Consider the following 18,590-nt stretch of genomic DNA (forward strand, 5'->3'; position numbering starts at 1 on the left):
GACAAGCCTGATAACAGCTCCTCATCTGCCTTCAGCAGGATGTCATTACAACGTTTATGAGTGCAGACTCTGATCTATGCGGTTTCTGAAAAACAGATTGAAATTTTTCAAAAAGACTATTAACAGAGAGATACGCAGACAACAACAACCTTTTCAAAGACTTTTGCAAGGAAAGGTAAATTAGAAATTGGACAATAATTAGACAAGACATCAGGATCAATGTAGAATGCAGAATATCACAATGATAACCAACGTGGTACCACATACAAGCCTTTATGTATTTATTATTTTTTTAATCTCAACATAATTTATCAATAGAGGCGTGTACAATCACACATAGTGCCTCTCTGGAAATAAGTGACTACTGTGGAAACAGAAAACAACGTGCAGCGTTGCAGGAGGGAGAGTGATCTGGATACCATGATGTTCATAAGGTAAACTTTCTCCTGGCGAACGATGCTGAGTAAATATTTATGTGAATATTGTTTGAAATTATTTGGAGACAGACGACAACAGCAGAGACTTTAAAAGAAAAAGGTAATGTTCTGTAACAGCCACAACAATCCACAATTACAAATGTACTGTCTAACTAAAACTCTTATCATGGGGTAGCTTGGGGGAGCTACATTGCACCCACCCTCTTGTAGTTACAAACACATCGGGACTGGGTGTGAGATGTCTAACTTTCTATTATTGTCAAAGGATTAATGTACCCCTGTTGTATTAATAGAAGGAGAACAATAATAAGAAAACAAAGTAAGCCAGAAGAGCTGTGTTTAACTGGATAACATTCCCAGCGTCTGCTCTCAGTGTTTCTCACAGCAGCCCTGAGCCCTGTTTCCGGTTTGCATTGGCGTGTTCAGTAACTGACACCTTCAAGTTCATTGCATCTAGTTGATATGGTGCATTGATAAAAGCAGTCAGATGCGTAGACCAGTAATCTATAGAAACCAGCTGCCAACAACACACAGCAAACTACTACCTGCTGTAGAGTTGCCTATTGCTTGCTGTTTGAGGCATCTGAAAGAGCATTGCTCCTGCATCACCCAGCCAGGACGTTACCAGACAGGTTCTCCCATGAGAAGCAATAATCCCAAGCAGGGGAGTCACTTTAGAAGAATGTGCAGTATCAGGAAGGACACTGTTTTAGTGCTCTGGACAGTGAGGACACTTTATCAGTTCAACAGGCCTTCATGCTGTGAGGTTGTGTATTGTAATATTTTGGTTAGAAAAGAGCTGTATTTTATAAGGAAAACAATATTTTTTAAGAACAGTCTAGCCACTTGTTAGTTTTTTTTTTTATTTTAATGTATAACACAGTCAAAAAATTCAGACCACCGTCATCTTCAGCACACACTTTGGTGTAAACTACAATTTCACGATATGTATTCTATAATAGAGTGTGAAAGATTTATCTTCCCATTGCATTTGGCAGACTGCAATAGTGTTACAGTAATCCTGCGCGCATTCTGGGTTTCAGAATTCCCCTTAGGTTATGTCATTGAAATGACCAGGTGCCAGCAGCAAGGCCCCTGCTAACTCCACTCTGAACTGATTGCTCTCAGTACTGTATGAGTAAGTCACAGCCAGGTTTGTAGCTTCAATAATGGCAGTTTGTCACACATCTATCTGAGGGGAGCTGTGAAAAGCACGGCTGGGGGCAGGATTGCAACCCTGGCAGGATTGCAACCCTGGCGTTCACGTGGCTGGTGCTCGTCTTTAGGGCTCATCTCAAACGGTCATCTAGCCCTTCAGAACCTTTAAAACATATCAGATTGTGACCCTAAACAAACCATGAATTGAACAATGTGTTATAAAAATTCTTAGAGCTAGTTATTATTTTAGACACAACCTTACCTGAGAATTTTGCCCCTGCTGGGAGCTCTGTTGAGTTCAGAATGATGCACTAAAAATGACATTTCAGCTTGCAATGAGAAGCACCATTCAACTGCGGCTCAGGACAGTACTATATGTCCACATATAAATCACAGGACAGGAGAGCTGTGTAGACAGTATGACACTATCAATGTTAAAATATATAGTTTTAAAATATAGCATTTTACTCAAATAAATATCAATGTCTCTTCTTCAGGTCAAAGTAGAAAAGAGAGACTAATGTTTACCTTCAAGGTAGAATCAGAACTTTAACAAAACAACCCATTTTGAATCACTACCATTCTAACACTGTAAGGAAAAATGCTGTGTCAAAAAAAACTATGACAACAAAAAATGTTCTTCCAGTATTGGAATTAATTAGTGTTTAGTTAGTCCAATGAAAGGTATCACTTCTCATTCAAATATACAAAACGACTTACAGAGACTAGGGGTAAACAATGCATCAACAACTGTTGCTGCACAGTAACTTACAATAGGACTGGATCTGAACTGGGAACCTTGTGGTATCAATCCCTTTTCTTTAACCACTGGACCACCAGAAATATAAAGTGATTGCTCTACCCCCTAACCCAACATCCCTCAGCTCAACCATCACCATTACCTCAACCTTCAAGTCCCCACCACTGCTAGTTTTCATGGAAATTACCAGCATTAGGGGAAAACTGTCTGACCTAAAAAAAAATATATATATATTAAAAAAAAAAAACCTTTTACTCTAAAGACAACATTTGGCAAGACTGAAGAGTTCCTTCCTCTACTTCATTGTTATGACAAACTCCTTGGCCCTGGACAAGCTCAATAATACTCTACACTGGACAGGTTTATGCCTGGCTGGGGAGCCTGCTTGTGCAATTGCATGCTACACTGTTGCGTGCAAGTAGAAATTACACAAGGACAACACTGGGGATACTGTAAAGTGAACAGGAGAGTGTATTGGTGTTCAAATGCAAGCTTACACTATTTCAGACCATACTGTACCAATCTGCACTACCCATGAGAGCTTCCTGGATTTGGACTGAGCACCAGATGAAAATGCATACAATTCATTTTCTTATTGGCTGGAATACAAAAAAAAAAAAAAAAAATGCCAACCAGCAGTTGATGTTTTTTCTTTCTGTGCTGCTGCAAAAATCATTTAAAGATGCTGTGCATGCAGTTATACAGTAAAAGCAATGCTAAAAATATGCCAATTCAGCCTTGTCATGTCTACATTTGATTAGCACCATCACTGCATCGTATTGGTTTTTTGAAATTCATTTCACAGAATCACAACTAGGAAGAGGCCCTATTAATAGCAGCTTTTAACAAAAAGGCTATTTTCTCATGCCTTTTCGGGACTAATACATGGTTTAAATAATTGGTTTTGATAAGTACTTGATTTTTCTAAATTGAGGAGCACTAGCAGAGAGCCAGGGAGTGGGGCTGAGGGCCAATTTAGACAGAACATCCATGGTTTTACACGGAGTAACACTGGTTTTACCAATACACCAGGAGGCCCACTGGGAATGGCAATGGGCATCTCTGCAGGTTTCTGACACAATGACACATTTAAAAGGAACGCTTTCCAAGCTCTACCTCCAATCAGAACACGTGAACTACAACAAAGTCTGTTAGTCAGATCTGCTGTCTTGTCCATTGTTACTGAAACTTTAAACAGTGATATGCAGCCTTTATATATTACAGAATGTATGTCAGAGGTTCTGAGGGCATTAATCAGTCACACCAGGGGCAGTTTTTGTCCAGCAACTGTGTAAGAAAATGCACAATTTAAACCCCAATGGTAGCTCTTTTTTTATTATTACACTTGAATATATTTATGTGCGTGATTATGGATAGATGTTTCTTTCAAAGTAAGCTTGTGACACTTAAGAATGACTTTGATTTCAGAATCGGTGTACTCCATGTCTCACCCATCTTATTGCTTCATATTTACAAAGAGAGATACAACTTCATGCATACAGTATTTTATTTTGTAGATATTTGCTAATTAACAAAGTGCAAAAGACTTGTTCATTTTCACCAGCAGCAGATTGAGATTGAATTGATTCCAACTGGGACTTAGACAGAACTCACGCTGAAAGAGGAACTTCATGCAAAGGATGTAAAGGAATTTCCAGAGAGGTTTTAAAGATGTGCACATGTAGGCTGAACACAACAGCTGGGAAAATATAATGTCAGGGAAATATTGGAGGCTGAGAATTCATTTAGAAGTAGCAATTGCACAAAAACATGTTGCATACAGGTGATTTTTGACTTGTGTGTAATGTCAGATAGCAGATTGAATTATAGATTGTGGACAGCAGATGGAAGTGGCTGCTGCCCTAATTTGACACTGGAACAAGATGCAATCTAGTTTTATGGACTGTTAAAACAAGCCATTTCCAAAACCAATTTGGCCTCTATTCAATGGTGTAACAACCTGGTTTCCTTTATCTTAATGAACACAAGATGGCAAACTATTATTAGGATAAGGTGTTGTACACTCTTATCTGTTTATTTATTTCAGGCGGATGTTATGACTTTCATTGACTGCCTTTGATATTGAAATAATGTTTAAGGTACCTTTTTGTTTTTATTGTAGATCACGCTACATCCTTTGATCAGCTCAATGTCTTACACATTCTGTGAATTATATTATCATTTAATTTCCTCTTTACATTTTCAAGGGATTGTTGCTGTTTGCTGTGCTGTTATGTTTTGGATTTTCTGTAACAAGAAAAACATAGAAATGACCCATTACACACACACACACACACAATTTATTTTTATTTTTTTTATCATCAATTTTAAGTTAACATGTATCCAGTGGATGATTCTGTTTGGATGGATATAAAAGCACCATATAAATGGGTCTACTCTGGATACTGTATAACACCACATTTGATCTCCTTTGATGGCCACCTGCTCCTCTTTGGCAGCAGGCAATCAAGATGTTATTTTGATTCCGAGCGCTCTTTTGATGTTCACAGGGCTCTCTACTGTGAGGTCTTGGTCCAAATTATCTTAAAGATTTGATTTCAGAGCCGCTATAGCTGCAGATACTGCTTTACTTTCTGCTTAAAAATATCAGCTGGAGTCTTGTGCTTGTAGACCTTTGTCAATAAGCAGATTTATTGATTCTAATTTTTATTTGCCACCTGCCGGTTGGCCTCCCTAACCCACGGGGGCGCCAGAGCCTATGCTCCTCTCGGACTCCCCAGCGAAAGCCGCGTGGAAGTAGTACAACCAAAAGAAAATAATTCTGTTGACAACAGAAAAAAAAAAAAAAAAAAAAACAAGCAAGCTATTTTTTTGTTTGTTTGTTTTAAAGGAGAGGAGCTGGTTTTTGGATAGTTTTGAGATTCATAAGAGAGGACTTAATGCATTATAGATTGTGGAGTAAACATGTCCATTAAATAGCAGTGCTTGCTTAGTGATTTAAAACAACAGCTACATAACATGTCTAAATAAGTGAACAAACGAATGAGAAACGTTTTCCAAATATAGTGATTTTATTAATATAGATGTTACCAAAGATATAATTGTTTTCCTGAAACATAATTATTTAGTTTGGACTCTGTCTGGGCAATTGCAAAAGATGCTATTAACATGCAACTTGAATGGGCTACCTTTACACAGAAATGTTTTGTTTTTTTTTTTTTTTTTAATAACAGATTAAAAGAATTCCTCCAAATTCACATAACTTATAACGGATATATTACATCACTACTATAAGCGCCAGTACAATATGTGTGAATGTAGAGTATGAACCAACAGATTTGCAAGGAATAGAGGAAACTCCATGGAGTACTGTAGTCATTCCACTCAAGAAGATGGTTGAATAACCCAAAGACCTCATTCATGAGGAATGGCAACACAGTTCAGGATGCATTGTGTTTCTGTAAGCAAGTACAATACATTGAAAATGTTTACACACCTGAATCAGCATGCAGGGTATTGATGGGAACTCTGCGATTTGCTCAGTCATATCGTTGTATTTGAATCAATGCAACGTACATTCAAAAATGAAATCCACACCCGGTAGCATTAAATACAAAACAAGTTATTCGACTCTAGGTCAGTTTCAGCATGTATTGTTTAATGTGCTATATTCACAATTATCACCGTCATTCAATGGCAATTCATATGCATTTGAGGGGATTATTTTAGCATGTTGCTGCATAAGCCAGCTCACACTGTAGATTCAAACCTTTGCCAGTCAGATTTTTAGACAAAGACAATTCCACCAAATCCTTGGAAGGGAATGATCTATGTATTAAAATGTATCCAGTTCTTTAATGCATTGCTGTCACATATATTCCAGGCTTCACAGAATGATGTCATGTATCTCCTGAAAAGAGATTAAAAAAAGACAGTCAGGTTTGTTTGTTTGATTTAACTGAAGTATGAATATCTAACAACATAGTGAAGGTGTAAGCTCCCAAATGAACACGCAGCATTCCTGCTACAGCTGCCTCCTGTACACGGTATATAGATCATTTACTTTTTAAACAGTCATGATTATTTTCATGTTTATTTTCACTTGTCAGGATTTCAGCCACAGTAATTCTACCACCCCACTCGATTTAGTGGGGCACTTGCATTTCCATGGAACGAGAGCCTCTGTCAACCCTCGAAACAAAGAAAAGAAAGTGTAAAAAAAATACTTATTCACACAAAATAGCAGATAGGAAAATGAAGGTGCTCCCTCAAAAAAACAAAACAAATGGCAGATAGTGAACTAGACAGCTTTTAAAATACATATTGTACATCTTTGTACACAAAGTCATCATGAGCATGAATTTTAACAGGAAATATAAAATCTAAAAGGCAATGAATTTGCCAACTTGGAGATGACGTCTTAAGAACTAAATTCCAAAATTAAAAATCTTGCTAAAAATTATCAGTGTTGGGGGAGGTTGCTTCTGTTACAATTACAAGTTACTTAAATCAAATTGTTAAACTAGTTAACAAAAATAATTCAAAGTAATAAAGTTACTGTAACTAGTTACAATGTTGTTCAAGTTACACAGTTACAAATAGCAGCTTCTCAGCTACAGTTTATTTTGTACTGCAGATGTGCTTTCTGGTATTAAAGTGCGCTCATGTGAGGTTTGTACTGCGGGGGTGCTTTCTGGTATTAAAGTGCGCTCATGTGAGGTTTGTACTGCGGGGGTGCTTTCTGGTATTAAAGTGCGCTCATGTGAGGTTTGTACTGCGGGGGTGCTTTCTGGTATTAAAGTGCGCTCGTGTGAGGTTTGTACTGCGGGGGTGCTTTCTGGTATTAAAGTGCGCTCGTGTGAGGTTTGTACTGCGGGGGTGCTTTCTGGTATTAAAGTGCGCTCGTGTGAGGTTGAGGTTTGTACGTACTGTACTGCGGGGGTGCTTTCTGGTATTAAAGTGCGCTCGTGTGAGGTTTGTACTGCGGGGGTGCTTTCTGGTATTAAACTGCGCTCGTGTGAGGTTTGTACTGCGGGGGTGCTTTCTGGTATTAAACTGCGCTCATGTGAGGTTTGTACTGCGGGGGTGCTTTCTGGTATTAAAGTGCGCTCGTGTGAGGTTTGTACTGCGGGGGTGCTTTCTGGTATTAAAGTGCGCTCGTGTGAGGTTTGTACTGCGGGGGTGCTTTCTGGTATTAAAGTGCGCTCGTGTGAGGTTTGTACTGCGGGGGTGCTTTCTGGTATTAAAGTGCGCTCGTGTGAGGTTTGTACTGCGGGGGTGCTTTCTGGTATTAAAGTGCGCTCGTGTGAGGTTTGTACTGCGGGGGTGCTTTCTGGTATTAAAGTGCGCTCGTGTGAGGTTTGTACTGCGGGGGTGCTTTCTGGTATTAAAGTGCGCTCGTGTGAGGTTTGTACTGCGGGGGTGCTTTCTGGTATTAAAGTGCGCTCGTGTGAGGTTTGTACTGCGGGGGTGCTTTCTGGTATTAAAGTGCGCTCGTGTGAGGTTTGTACTGCGGGGGTGCTTTCTGGTATTAAAGTGCGCTCGTGTGAGGTTTGTACTGCGGGGGTGCTTTCTGGTATTAAAGTGCGCTCGTGTGAGGTTTGTACTGCGGGGGTGCTTTCTGGTATTAAAGTGCGCTCGTGTGAGGTTTGTACTGCGGGGGTGCTTTCTGGTATTAAAGTGCGCTCATGTGAGGTTTGTACTGCGGGGGTGCTTTCTGGTATTAAAGTGCGCTCGTGTGAGGTTTGTACTGCGGGGGTGCTTTCTGGTATTAAAGTGCGCTCATGTGAGGTTTGTACTGCGGGGGTGCTTTCTGGTATTAAAGTGCGCTCATGTGAGGTTTGTACTGCGGGGGTGCTTTCTGGTATTAAAGTGCGCTCATGTGAGGTTTGTACTGCGGGGTGCTTTCTGGTATTAAAGTGCGCTCGCTTTCTGGTATTATGCGCTCATGTGACTGCGCGGGGTGCTTTCTGGTATTAAAGTGCGCTCGTGTGAGGTTTGTACTGCGGGGGTGCTTTCTGGTATTAAAGTGCGCTCATGTGAGGTTTGTACTGCGGGGGTGCTTTCTGGTATTAAAGTGCGCTCATGTGAGGTTTGTACTGCGGGGGTGCTTTCTGGTATTAAAGTGCGCTCATGTGAGGTTTGTACTGCGGGGTGCTTTCTGGTTTCCATGTTATGCATTAGCCATAGTACTTTTTATTTATTTAAAAAAACATAACACGTTTTTTCACATACAATGCAAAGTGTTATCACTTTTAGTTACCTGCCTGAAAAAGTACCTGTTAGTTACATACAGTGCCTATAGAAAGTCTACACCCCTTCCAAAATTTTGACCTTTTGTTGCCTTATAGCCTGAAATTAAAATGCATTAAAATAGTTTCTTTCTTCATTTATCGACACATCCTACCCCACAACTTCCAAGTGAAAAAAATATTCTAGAAATTTGTATAACATTAATTAAAAATAAAAACTGAAATAGCTTGGTTGGATAAGTCTCCACCCCCCTTGTAATAGCAATCCTAAATTAGCTCAGGTGTAACCAATCCCCTTCAAAATCACACACCAAGTTAAGTGGCCTCCACCTGTGTTAAACTGTAGTGATTCACATGATTTCAGGATAAATTCAGCAGTTCCTGTAGGTTCCCTCTGCTGGGTAGTGCATTTCAAAGCAAAGACTCAACCATGAGCACCAAGGCGCTTTCAAAAGAACTCCGGGACAAAGTTGTTGAAAGGCACAGATCAGGGGATGGGTATAAAAAAAAAAGGCCTTGAATAACCCTTAAAGCACGGTCAAGACGATTATTAAGAGGTTGAACATGTATGGCACCACCAAGACCCTGCCTAGGTCAGGCAGTCCCTCCAAACTGGATGACCGAGCAAGAAGGAGACTGATCAGTGAGACTACCAAGATGTTAATGGAGACTTTGCAAGAGCTACATGCTTTTATGGCCAAGACTGGTCAAAGTGTGCATGTGACAACAATATCCCAAGCACTCCACAAATCTTGCCTGTATGGTAGGGTGGCAAGAAGGAAGCCATTACTCAAAGCCCACCTTCAATCCCATTTGAAGTATGCAAAAAACATGTGCCATGTGTCAAAAAGTTTTGTGGTCGGACGAAACTAAAATGGAACTTTTTGGCATAAATGCAAAGAGCTATGTTTGGCGCAAACCTAACACAATGCATCACCCAAAGAACACCATCCCTACTTTGAAGCATGGTGGTGACAGCATCACGTTATGGGGATGTTTCTCATCGGCAGGGACTGGGGCACTTGTCAGGATAGAAGGGAAAATGAATGGAGCAAAGTACAGAAAAGTCCTTGAGGAAAACCTGCTGCCCTCTGCAAGAAAGCTGAAACTGAGATGGAAGTTCACCTTTCAGCATGACAATTACCCAAAGCACACAGCCAAAGCTACACTGGAGTGACTAAGGAATAAAAACGTAAATGTCCTTGAGTGGCCCAGTCAGAGCCTCGAAAAAATCCAATCGAAAATTTGTTGCATGACTTGAAGATTGCTGTACATAAATGCTCCCCAAGGAACTTGACAGAGCTTGACCAGTTTTGTAAAGAATGGTCAAATATTGCCAAATCTAGGTGTGCAAAGTTGGTACAGACCTATCCCAACAGACTCACAGCTGTAATTTCTGCCAAAGGTGCTTCCACCAAGTATTAACTCAGGGGAGTGGAGACTTATCCAATTATGATCTTTCAGTTTTGTATTTTTAATATATAATTTTTTTTCTCAATAAAAACTTTTTTCCCCTTAACAGTGCGGAGTATGGTGTGTAGATAAGTGGAAAAAACCTCCATTTAAATGCATGAAACTCTGAGGCACTGACACAACAATGTGAAAAAAGTTCAAGGGGGTGTAGACTTTCTATAGGCACTGTAATGCGTCACCCCCCAACCCTGGCTTTAAATGATTTGGGGAGAAAAACTAGAGTGTGTGGGGAGCAGATAGGCGGTTATGCATTGGAGAATTGTTCATACAATACTTGATCAACCAATATGAATAAAACATGTATAATCTACAGAGATCTGCTTATACAACTATACAAGCATTTAATAAACAAATAGTCCCGGTCTCAGAAATGGTATCGTCATGCTGGCTTCCAGAAAGCATTTCCTGATATTCTGTATATGTGGAGATATGTTTCTTTTCAAGGGATTGAAAATGATTTGATCTCGTGCTCTTCTGACAAATCACACACAAGAGCCAGGAGGATAATTGCTTCCTCTAAAATTCTCTCTGGAAACATTGGTGTCTGTTATGCTATTAATTATCTTGAATAAAAATTGACTTGGTACACCCTAGAGGTTGCAAGAACTGCATTCTTTCAGAAATGTTCACCTAATATAATCAAATGTCTGGTGAACTTATCTGAGCAGCAGATTTCATTAAAAGAATACATTAATAAAATGAATGATAGGTATACTCACTCCAGACTTGGACTTTTACTGAACAATGCAAGAGGTGATTATTGTGATAATCTGTTTTTCATAACAGAAGGAGACAGTGTATTCATGTAGATAGTTGTCATGTGTATCACAATTCTCACTAAATCACATCAGTAAATAAGTGAGCACATGAACTGGAAACTCAGAATGTAGCCTGCACTTTTTTTGGCATGTCATGTTGTTTTCCATTGTAAAACCCTGCATTGGAATCTTGTTTCCTGTGCTGGACTGTTGTTGCTATATAAATAAAAACTGAAAACAAAAGGACAGGTTAAATATTCAATTTGGTGTAGCTCATGCCTGGGTGCAGACACACGGCTGACACACACAGTACAAGTGGTCCATGCAGCAGGTACTGAGTTCAATATCATTTCTAGGAGCAGCATGCAATATAGATGCAGGAGTAGTTCATCAAGGTCCTTGGTCATCCTCCAGCTCTGAATCAATCTCTGTTGGTAGACACAGCTGCTGACCCTTATAAAAGTTTAGTGAAGTATTTTTGCAGTTTAACCATGCTTTTCCTGTGGTTATACTCTGCATTTACCAGAGTTTAGCCTGCTTTGCTATTTTTTTTTTTTTAATACGCTTCACCTTACCTTGCTGGCTTTTACAATGCTTACCTATGTTTTCAGTGTGCTTTACACTTTGCTCTGCTTTTACTATGATAAACTTTTATAAGGGAAGTACTCAGCAGTGGCAAAATACAATCCCTCCCCACCTGAAGACACCCTCAAGAAAAAATCCAGAAGTTAAAATGAAGCGACAGTAAAGGGAGCAATATAAAACCGTAATAAAGGACTCAATTTCAGGTCAGTAAAATGAAAATCAATCAAATTAAACACAGCTCTGCTGACAATGGGTATGAATTAAGAACACAGCACTTCAAGGCAATGCAACAATTCAAGATGAACACACATTATACTGCCTTGGGGACAGTAGGAGCCTGGGAATGCAGTTCCTGCGAGCAGGTTATTCATGTGTGTATCAGTAACCCGGTAAAACCAGCAGCACACCTTCAAACTTTCTTACTGTACCTCTTTGCGTTTACTAAACCCTCCAGCTCTTTTGATTTGCGAGCAGCTTTCCTGAGGATTTCTTCGGGGATCTCAGCCAGTTTAGCCACGTTGAGGCCGTAGCTCCTGCCAGCCGCTCCCTGTGTCAGCTGGTAGAGGAAAGTGATGAACTCAGGCTGCAGTTCAGCCCCGGGACCTGCAGGATTACAAGGGCAGAGGAGTCGCTCAATCTCATCATCGACAGCAAGACCAGCCTCACAGCAGATTAACATCTGGAATATTACTGACATCTCATGGAAGATCTAGTGCTGAGGGCAGCAAGGGCTGTAATAGTATGACATCACAATAAAATAGATCTCAAGTGGTCCCATGTGTTTGCTGCAGAACAGGAAGTGTCTGCAGCAGCATACTTTTGCTGATATCCCATATTTAACATATATAAGCCACAAGTGTTTGCTTATATAAAGTATACATCTACTTAATATAAACTTAATGTAGATATTATGCTAATTTTGTGGCATGTATACTTTGCAGATTTTTAATTAATCACAAAAAAAAACAACAACAACACAGAATTGGTCACAAATCCTGTTTTACAGTACGGTTCTTTTGAAATGCCAGATACAAATCGCTATGCTTCTGCTTAGCTCATTATTTGAAATAGGGATCATTATTTCAAAAGCAGATTGCGAGACAAGTGGTTAGCTGGCTGGTGGGGAGGGAGAACAAATACACTTGAGACTGATAAAAGGACCCTACTGTGTTTAGCAGAAAGCAATGACAGGAAATTGGCAAATTCGGTCAGAAAAGATTAATTAAAAATTAGGGCGGACGGTGTACGACTCCAATAATTTAACACATCAATGATTCAAATGAAGAATAATATTAATTATTTTCTTGTTTCAGTCCACACAGGTGAAGCGTGGTGCACTGAAGCCAGGGCAACATGGATGTGCCTCCTCACTCTTATTTTCCAAATAATACAGAATGCAGTTTGAAATTCAAAGTATTCTGATAAAACAATACAGTGTAATGAATAATGAACTGTGGATACAGAAGCACCTGGCAATACACTGTCAATTAGAAATGGCATTGTTCCCACCTGCACTACGACACACGTCTGTATTCAAGTAAGAGTCTGTGCTCAACAGAAGAAACGATATGTAACAATCTTCTGAGCTACAGCATGCCAGCCTGTTTTACACTCAGTGAGAACGCTGCATTAACTATCATTATCCTTGTACAAACATGAATGTATTCCCATGCAGGGGGAGGGGAGGTCGATGATGAGAACTGCGTGCTCTTTGAGAATGGATTCTGGAAAGGGTTTGGGGCGTTGGCGAGTTTTTGTTTTTGCTATTCAAGAATCCTTCCAACAGGCTGTCAGTTCCTCTAAAACACAGAGCTCATTGTGTTGTTTCTTCTTTCTAAACAGTTATATTGCATTACATGCTTCTCATTATGATGAGACAACACCACCAAACCAATCTACAGAACAGCTTATATTCACAACATACCCCCTGCAGTCAGCAGGAAATGCAAATTACCAGACGTGGCAGGGACAATAAAAACAACGGCATCAACTGTAGCGAAGAACAACGGGCAAATATTCAAAACACCCTGCGTGTGTCGCAAGGGGAGCTGTAGGGATTTCTTTTCCCTGCAAGTCCTTTTTGCAAAAAAAGTAGAGCTTCTGAGTGAGATTCAAAATAAATGCTGCGTTGGAAAAAATGGGCTTGCCAGTTCTGTCACAAGTGCTTTTCCCTCAATCTTGGGGAGATGTCATGAATAATCCCGCAAGTTCACCACCACAAGCAAAATTCAAAAGTTAATTTGCTCTCAAATCACAATGTTGCATGGAAATCACTTAAGACTGGACACTCTTAATTATTTCGCAGGAAGTACTTCAGGACAATCTCTTTTTTTATAGTTAAAGAGTGAACATTGCTTTCATACAGCTATATTTGAAAATGATTGCAGAGCAACAGAAAGAGAGGAAATATCATGTGGGCAGAATATACAGACAGCGTATAACATTCCTTGACTTGTCTACTGAAGAGGTCCTTAGTCAATGTATACTTTGATTAAACATAATAACATTTTGGTTTATTTCCAACTCAAACATTTTATTTATTTATTTGTGGTTTATTTTAAACAATACTAAGAAGCGCACATTTAAAATTATAAGGATCGCAGTAATGGACAAGATGTTCCAAACCGTGGCCAGTGAGAGAGCGCATAAAAAACTGTTTCCACACAACAGACAAGTCCCAGATTAATCCTGGGACTAATTCCCTGTATTTCATGGGCAGAATTCACAGAAGCGATCAAGGAAATTAGATCCCTACAAAGCTGTCCTTGCCACTTCCTGCTGGAGCTATGGTATGCCATTTGGCACCCCTTCCTGATGGTGAGATGCTACAGGGCTGTACCAATGTCACACAATGCATTTTGGCCTGAACATAAGATGGGTTTCTACAGGTTGTAATTTTAGTTCATTAACATTACTGTTAATTGTCGCAAATAACGCTGAATCAGCTAGGCTGGTCAGTAAAACATTGAATCCTTTTGTATGGAGAATCTCAGTAGCTAAGGCTCACGGTTCATCAACTGATTCAGATTCAGCTGTATTGAGTTTGCCCACTAATGATGATAAACAAACTACAAGTTAGGTGCCTGCTGATATGAAAAACAGTAAGTTTTGGCCCCCTACTGTATTCTGGATGAATGGCATCCCTTCTAAAGTGACCTTGTGTGAGCAGAAAGAAGTGTACAGTAACAATGTGTACAGATCCAGAACTATTGTACATGGTGCAGAAGTAACCCTGACACATAAATTAAAACATAATCCTCTTATTAATTGTGTATGTAATATGTGCCAAAGCAAGTCATCAGTGACTGGGCTCAGACTTTGTCCGGCATGCAGTCATTTGGCTAAACACTGTAGAATCTTGTTTGAATGCAATGATTCTGTAGGTGTTTCTTTCTCTCATTTAAATGTAAACCCAAAAAGATATTAAGAGGATTGAATGCATGAGTTGTGAAAGGGTCACTTAGTAAAATGGGCGCATCTGGGAAAATTAGAATGTGAGGAAGGTGTCCCTACTAAGCGTGTACAAGTGTCTTGTAGGTACAAAGTCAAGGCCATGGCGACTCACACCTGTGATGCAAGACGATGGATTCGAGAGCCTATTGTCGTGTTCACTGAGCCTACCCGAGTGGAACCTGAGACCGAAGTGGAGTCCTGCTGGGAGCGAGCTGAAACCCCAGATTGGAGAATTTAAAATGAAATGTATTAATGCAATAATATGTGTTATAATCCTTTGTATTGTTTGTATAATCTTTAGTTTGGAAAATTGTGTAAGTGTGTAATCAAAAGTAACGCGTAATGCTGTTTTAGTCAGTAATTGTGAAACTTATGTATTTTCTTTATATAAAATCATGCAGCAGAAGCTGGTATAGTTTGATACAAGTGGCCAGTTTTTAGGCAGTTTCTTATCAAGATGGGCTTGATTCCCAGAATTGAAAGCTAAGTTTCTGCAGCTCCCTTTTTAGCTTAAGAAAATGTTGTTAAATGTTGAAATAAGGTTTAATATGCTTGCTTTTTACTATAAACTATTTGTGCATGTAAGACCATATGCTTAACACTGCCTGTTATATACATTAAATTGTTTCTCATCAAGATAGGTTCGCATTTAAAATAGTTAGTAATCGTGTTCTATGGGGAGTAAACTGTCTAGTTTGACTCTGAGTTAAAAGATGATGCAACATAAACAGATGTTGTTTGAAATATAAAATAAGAAGCTTAAAAAATAATTAAGAAAAAGAATAGAAGATGGGTTTTAAGAAAGTAAAAACTTTATAACTTGCTGTGAGCCTGTCTTAAAGTCGTGCCAGAAAGTAAAGGGATAGTTGGCATGAAGAGTGGAGTTCTCTTATCAAACAGCGTCAAGGTTAGAGTGTCTTCTTGCCATAGAAAAATTGGAAAAAACCTTGATTATCGCTGGAAATTGGAAAGCTAAGCGCACAACTAGAAAACTGGTTTTAGCTGGTTTTTGTGCAGCTGAAAAAAATAGGAGGTCGTCCACAGTTCAGCTGAATTTGTGCTGTTAGGAAACTCATATGACAGAGACATTACAATCTTACACTTAAATAAAAAACAAATAGATCATCCATGAAGAGAAACTCTATATTGGGAAAAACATAAGATGGAAGTTCCCTATAATATCTGTTAAGCACACGCCTGTAAAGAGAGAAGGAAAACTAATTTGAAGAATAGAATGGTATGAGGGAATATTAGACATTAATACATATAATCAATATAATCATAACTAATAGTGTTGTATATACTTTAAACAACACTCATATATTCAAAATAATATTATTTTCTTTGTTTCACCTAGCTTTTTAGATAGAGGAGGGGTCGAGAAATGAGCGGGTGAGATCATGATCGGATGTGTAGACCAGGTGTTATATTTTTATTAATTGTTGGCACAAGGCTCTAAATTTTTAGGCTTTTGTGTGCCAAAGAGATAAGAGTTAGACTTGATAAAGATTCTCCATGTATTCCTATGGAGACGAATCCTATAAAAACTCACACTTTTCGCAAAGGGGTACCACATTCAAGACCTTTGCTTGACAGGGTGAAGTGGTCCATCACTTGCAGATCTCCACCAGACTGATTCCTTTGTTCACGCTACTTTTCCTTATAATAGGAGGTAAGCATATTACTAACATTATTATATCTTACATGTATTGGTTGCATTGCTATAATGTTTTGAAACTGTTCTGGTTTTAAGAGAGTGTTATATTGAATGAAACTGAAATGTAGACTGCATGTGTTGGAATTTGGAGGTCTGATCAACCTACCTTTTTCCAAATATTAAAAGCATTTTAATAAACCGAAGGAGCATTGCTCCGATTCGTAAAACTTAAAATGACTGAGTCTTGAGTGTCTTTCTTTTCGATTAAATAAAGGTTATATGGACTTACTTACAGCTCGTCCAGTGCTCGAACATAAAACCACTAGGAGTTTATAACATCTCTGTCCTCCTAACGTCTCCCCTGAGTTAAGAGTGTGCAGAGTGAACAGAAAATAAATAAGACCGAATAAAAAGAGTACGTGAGAATCTGCAAACGCAGCAGACGTGGCATAATATGCATAAATACTCTACTCTGAAGCATTATGAGCATCAACAATTTACTCAAAGTCTCCACTAGTGTTTTCTACTTTTATAACAACCTTGACTTGCATAAAGAAGGAAAAACACTAAGTGAACTAGCTTGCATCACTTGATTTCACCGTGTAATAATTTATTTTTTTTTGTTCCTGGGTAGTAAGTGATATTTCCTAATTGCTTATGCCTCAAAAGTATAGAAAATGGCTATTATTCCCCACAAACTTTGCTTTTGTGACCAGGACAGTGATATTTCAAAATATCACTATTTCCAATGAGAAAACGGCGAATGTGTCTTTTCGTTCACATAAAGTCAGAAAAAAACAATATATGAATCCAAATTAACATGTATTTATACTAAAGTAATACAAAAATGACTACAAAAGATTTAGAAGCGAGTAGTTTTTCGAGATTTACAATTATACAGTAAATACAGTATGTCCTGAATGCTGCCTTCCTCCAAATGCATACGCCTGTTGAATATTCTCTGCCTCGTTAAAATAATGGAATATGTTTGTACCAATATATAAAAATGAATATCTCCAATGAGTGCAGGAAAGTCTCATCTGTGTAACTCTCTATTAAATGATGTATGTGTGGTATTCTGTATGTTATTGATGTACCTTCTAGTGTACTACAAGTTTAATTTTGTTTGTTTAAATGAAAGGAATGATATCAATAATTGCCAATTTGTCATGAAAGGTGCATGCATTTAGGAATCAATTATCATTGCAAGACAGGTGGGTAATCAATATAATGTTTACTTGAGAAAAATGTAGCACTGATTAAAGAAAGAACCCTAGCCCACCATTCAGGCACATTGTAATCTTTTGCCCCATGACTGCTTTCCAGCTGCAAATCTGATTCAAAATAAACAAACAGACAGAGGCTGGCAGCTCGCTGACATGCACTCTCGAGCCAGAGCCGAGGGCTGGAAACATTTGTTATCTTAATCATTTGTCCCCACTGAAGCAGCCTTAATGGGTATTTTGGCCCAAAACCAAACCTACAGTGTGTTCTATTAATATTACTAGTTTATTTGATTTAGTTTATTATTATTATTATTATTATTTATTATTATTTATTATTATTATTATTATTCTTCTTATTATTATTATTTTATTTAGTAGATGCCTTTATTCACTTTCTGGAGAGTCAGCAAAGAAAATGAAAGGCTGAAACTCAGAAACATTTTGTTCAGTGAATAAACTGTATTTTGTATGATGTATCCAGTGCTTAGTACTACAATACAATTACAATGTGGAGCTGGGTTGCTAGTTGCTAGTTGCCAGTGGAGCTTGTGCATGCAATGTATTAAAACAGGACTGTAACGGATTCAAGAAGTCCAGGTCAAAAACAACATTTGCTTTAGTCTTGGTTTTATCTGGCAAAACATTGACGCTTTCCATTTATTTGCTACTATATCTTGTCAGCCTTTGAGTCATTAATAAAGCTGGGGCGATGGCTCCTTTTTTTACCATTGGAAAACAATGCATCAATGCCATGGAAAAAAGCAGTCATATTTAGAGCTACTGATAATACACTTTTTTGATAATATATAGGACTTATTTTCGTCTTCATTGGTGCCAAGTGTTAGTAAAAGCACAAAAACAAAAACATTCA

General features: G+C 38.7%; 1 protein-coding gene across 2 annotated transcripts in view; it reads right to left on the bottom strand.

Annotated features, from left to right (window-relative positions):
* Positions 1 to 5,953: 5,953 nt before the first annotated feature.
* msh3 (mutS homolog 3 (E. coli)) overlaps positions 5,954 to 18,590 on the bottom strand; it is a 73,326-nt gene continuing 60,689 nt past the window's right edge. For both annotated transcript variants that reach the window (XM_041238148.1, XM_041238147.1), the window contains exons 23-24: positions 11,812 to 11,986; positions 5,954 to 6,226 (exon numbers count right to left, since the gene is read on the bottom strand). In XM_041238148.1, coding sequence (XP_041094082.1) covers positions 6,145 to 6,226; positions 11,812 to 11,986 — 257 coding nt within the window. In that variant the 3' untranslated portion in view covers positions 5,954 to 6,144. The remainder of the gene's footprint in view (positions 6,227 to 11,811; positions 11,987 to 18,590) is intronic.

Source organism: Polyodon spathula, chromosome 2, assembly GCF_017654505.1.
Source record: "Polyodon spathula isolate WHYD16114869_AA chromosome 2, ASM1765450v1, whole genome shotgun sequence".
NCBI lineage: Eukaryota > Metazoa > Chordata > Actinopteri > Acipenseriformes > Polyodontidae > Polyodon > Polyodon spathula.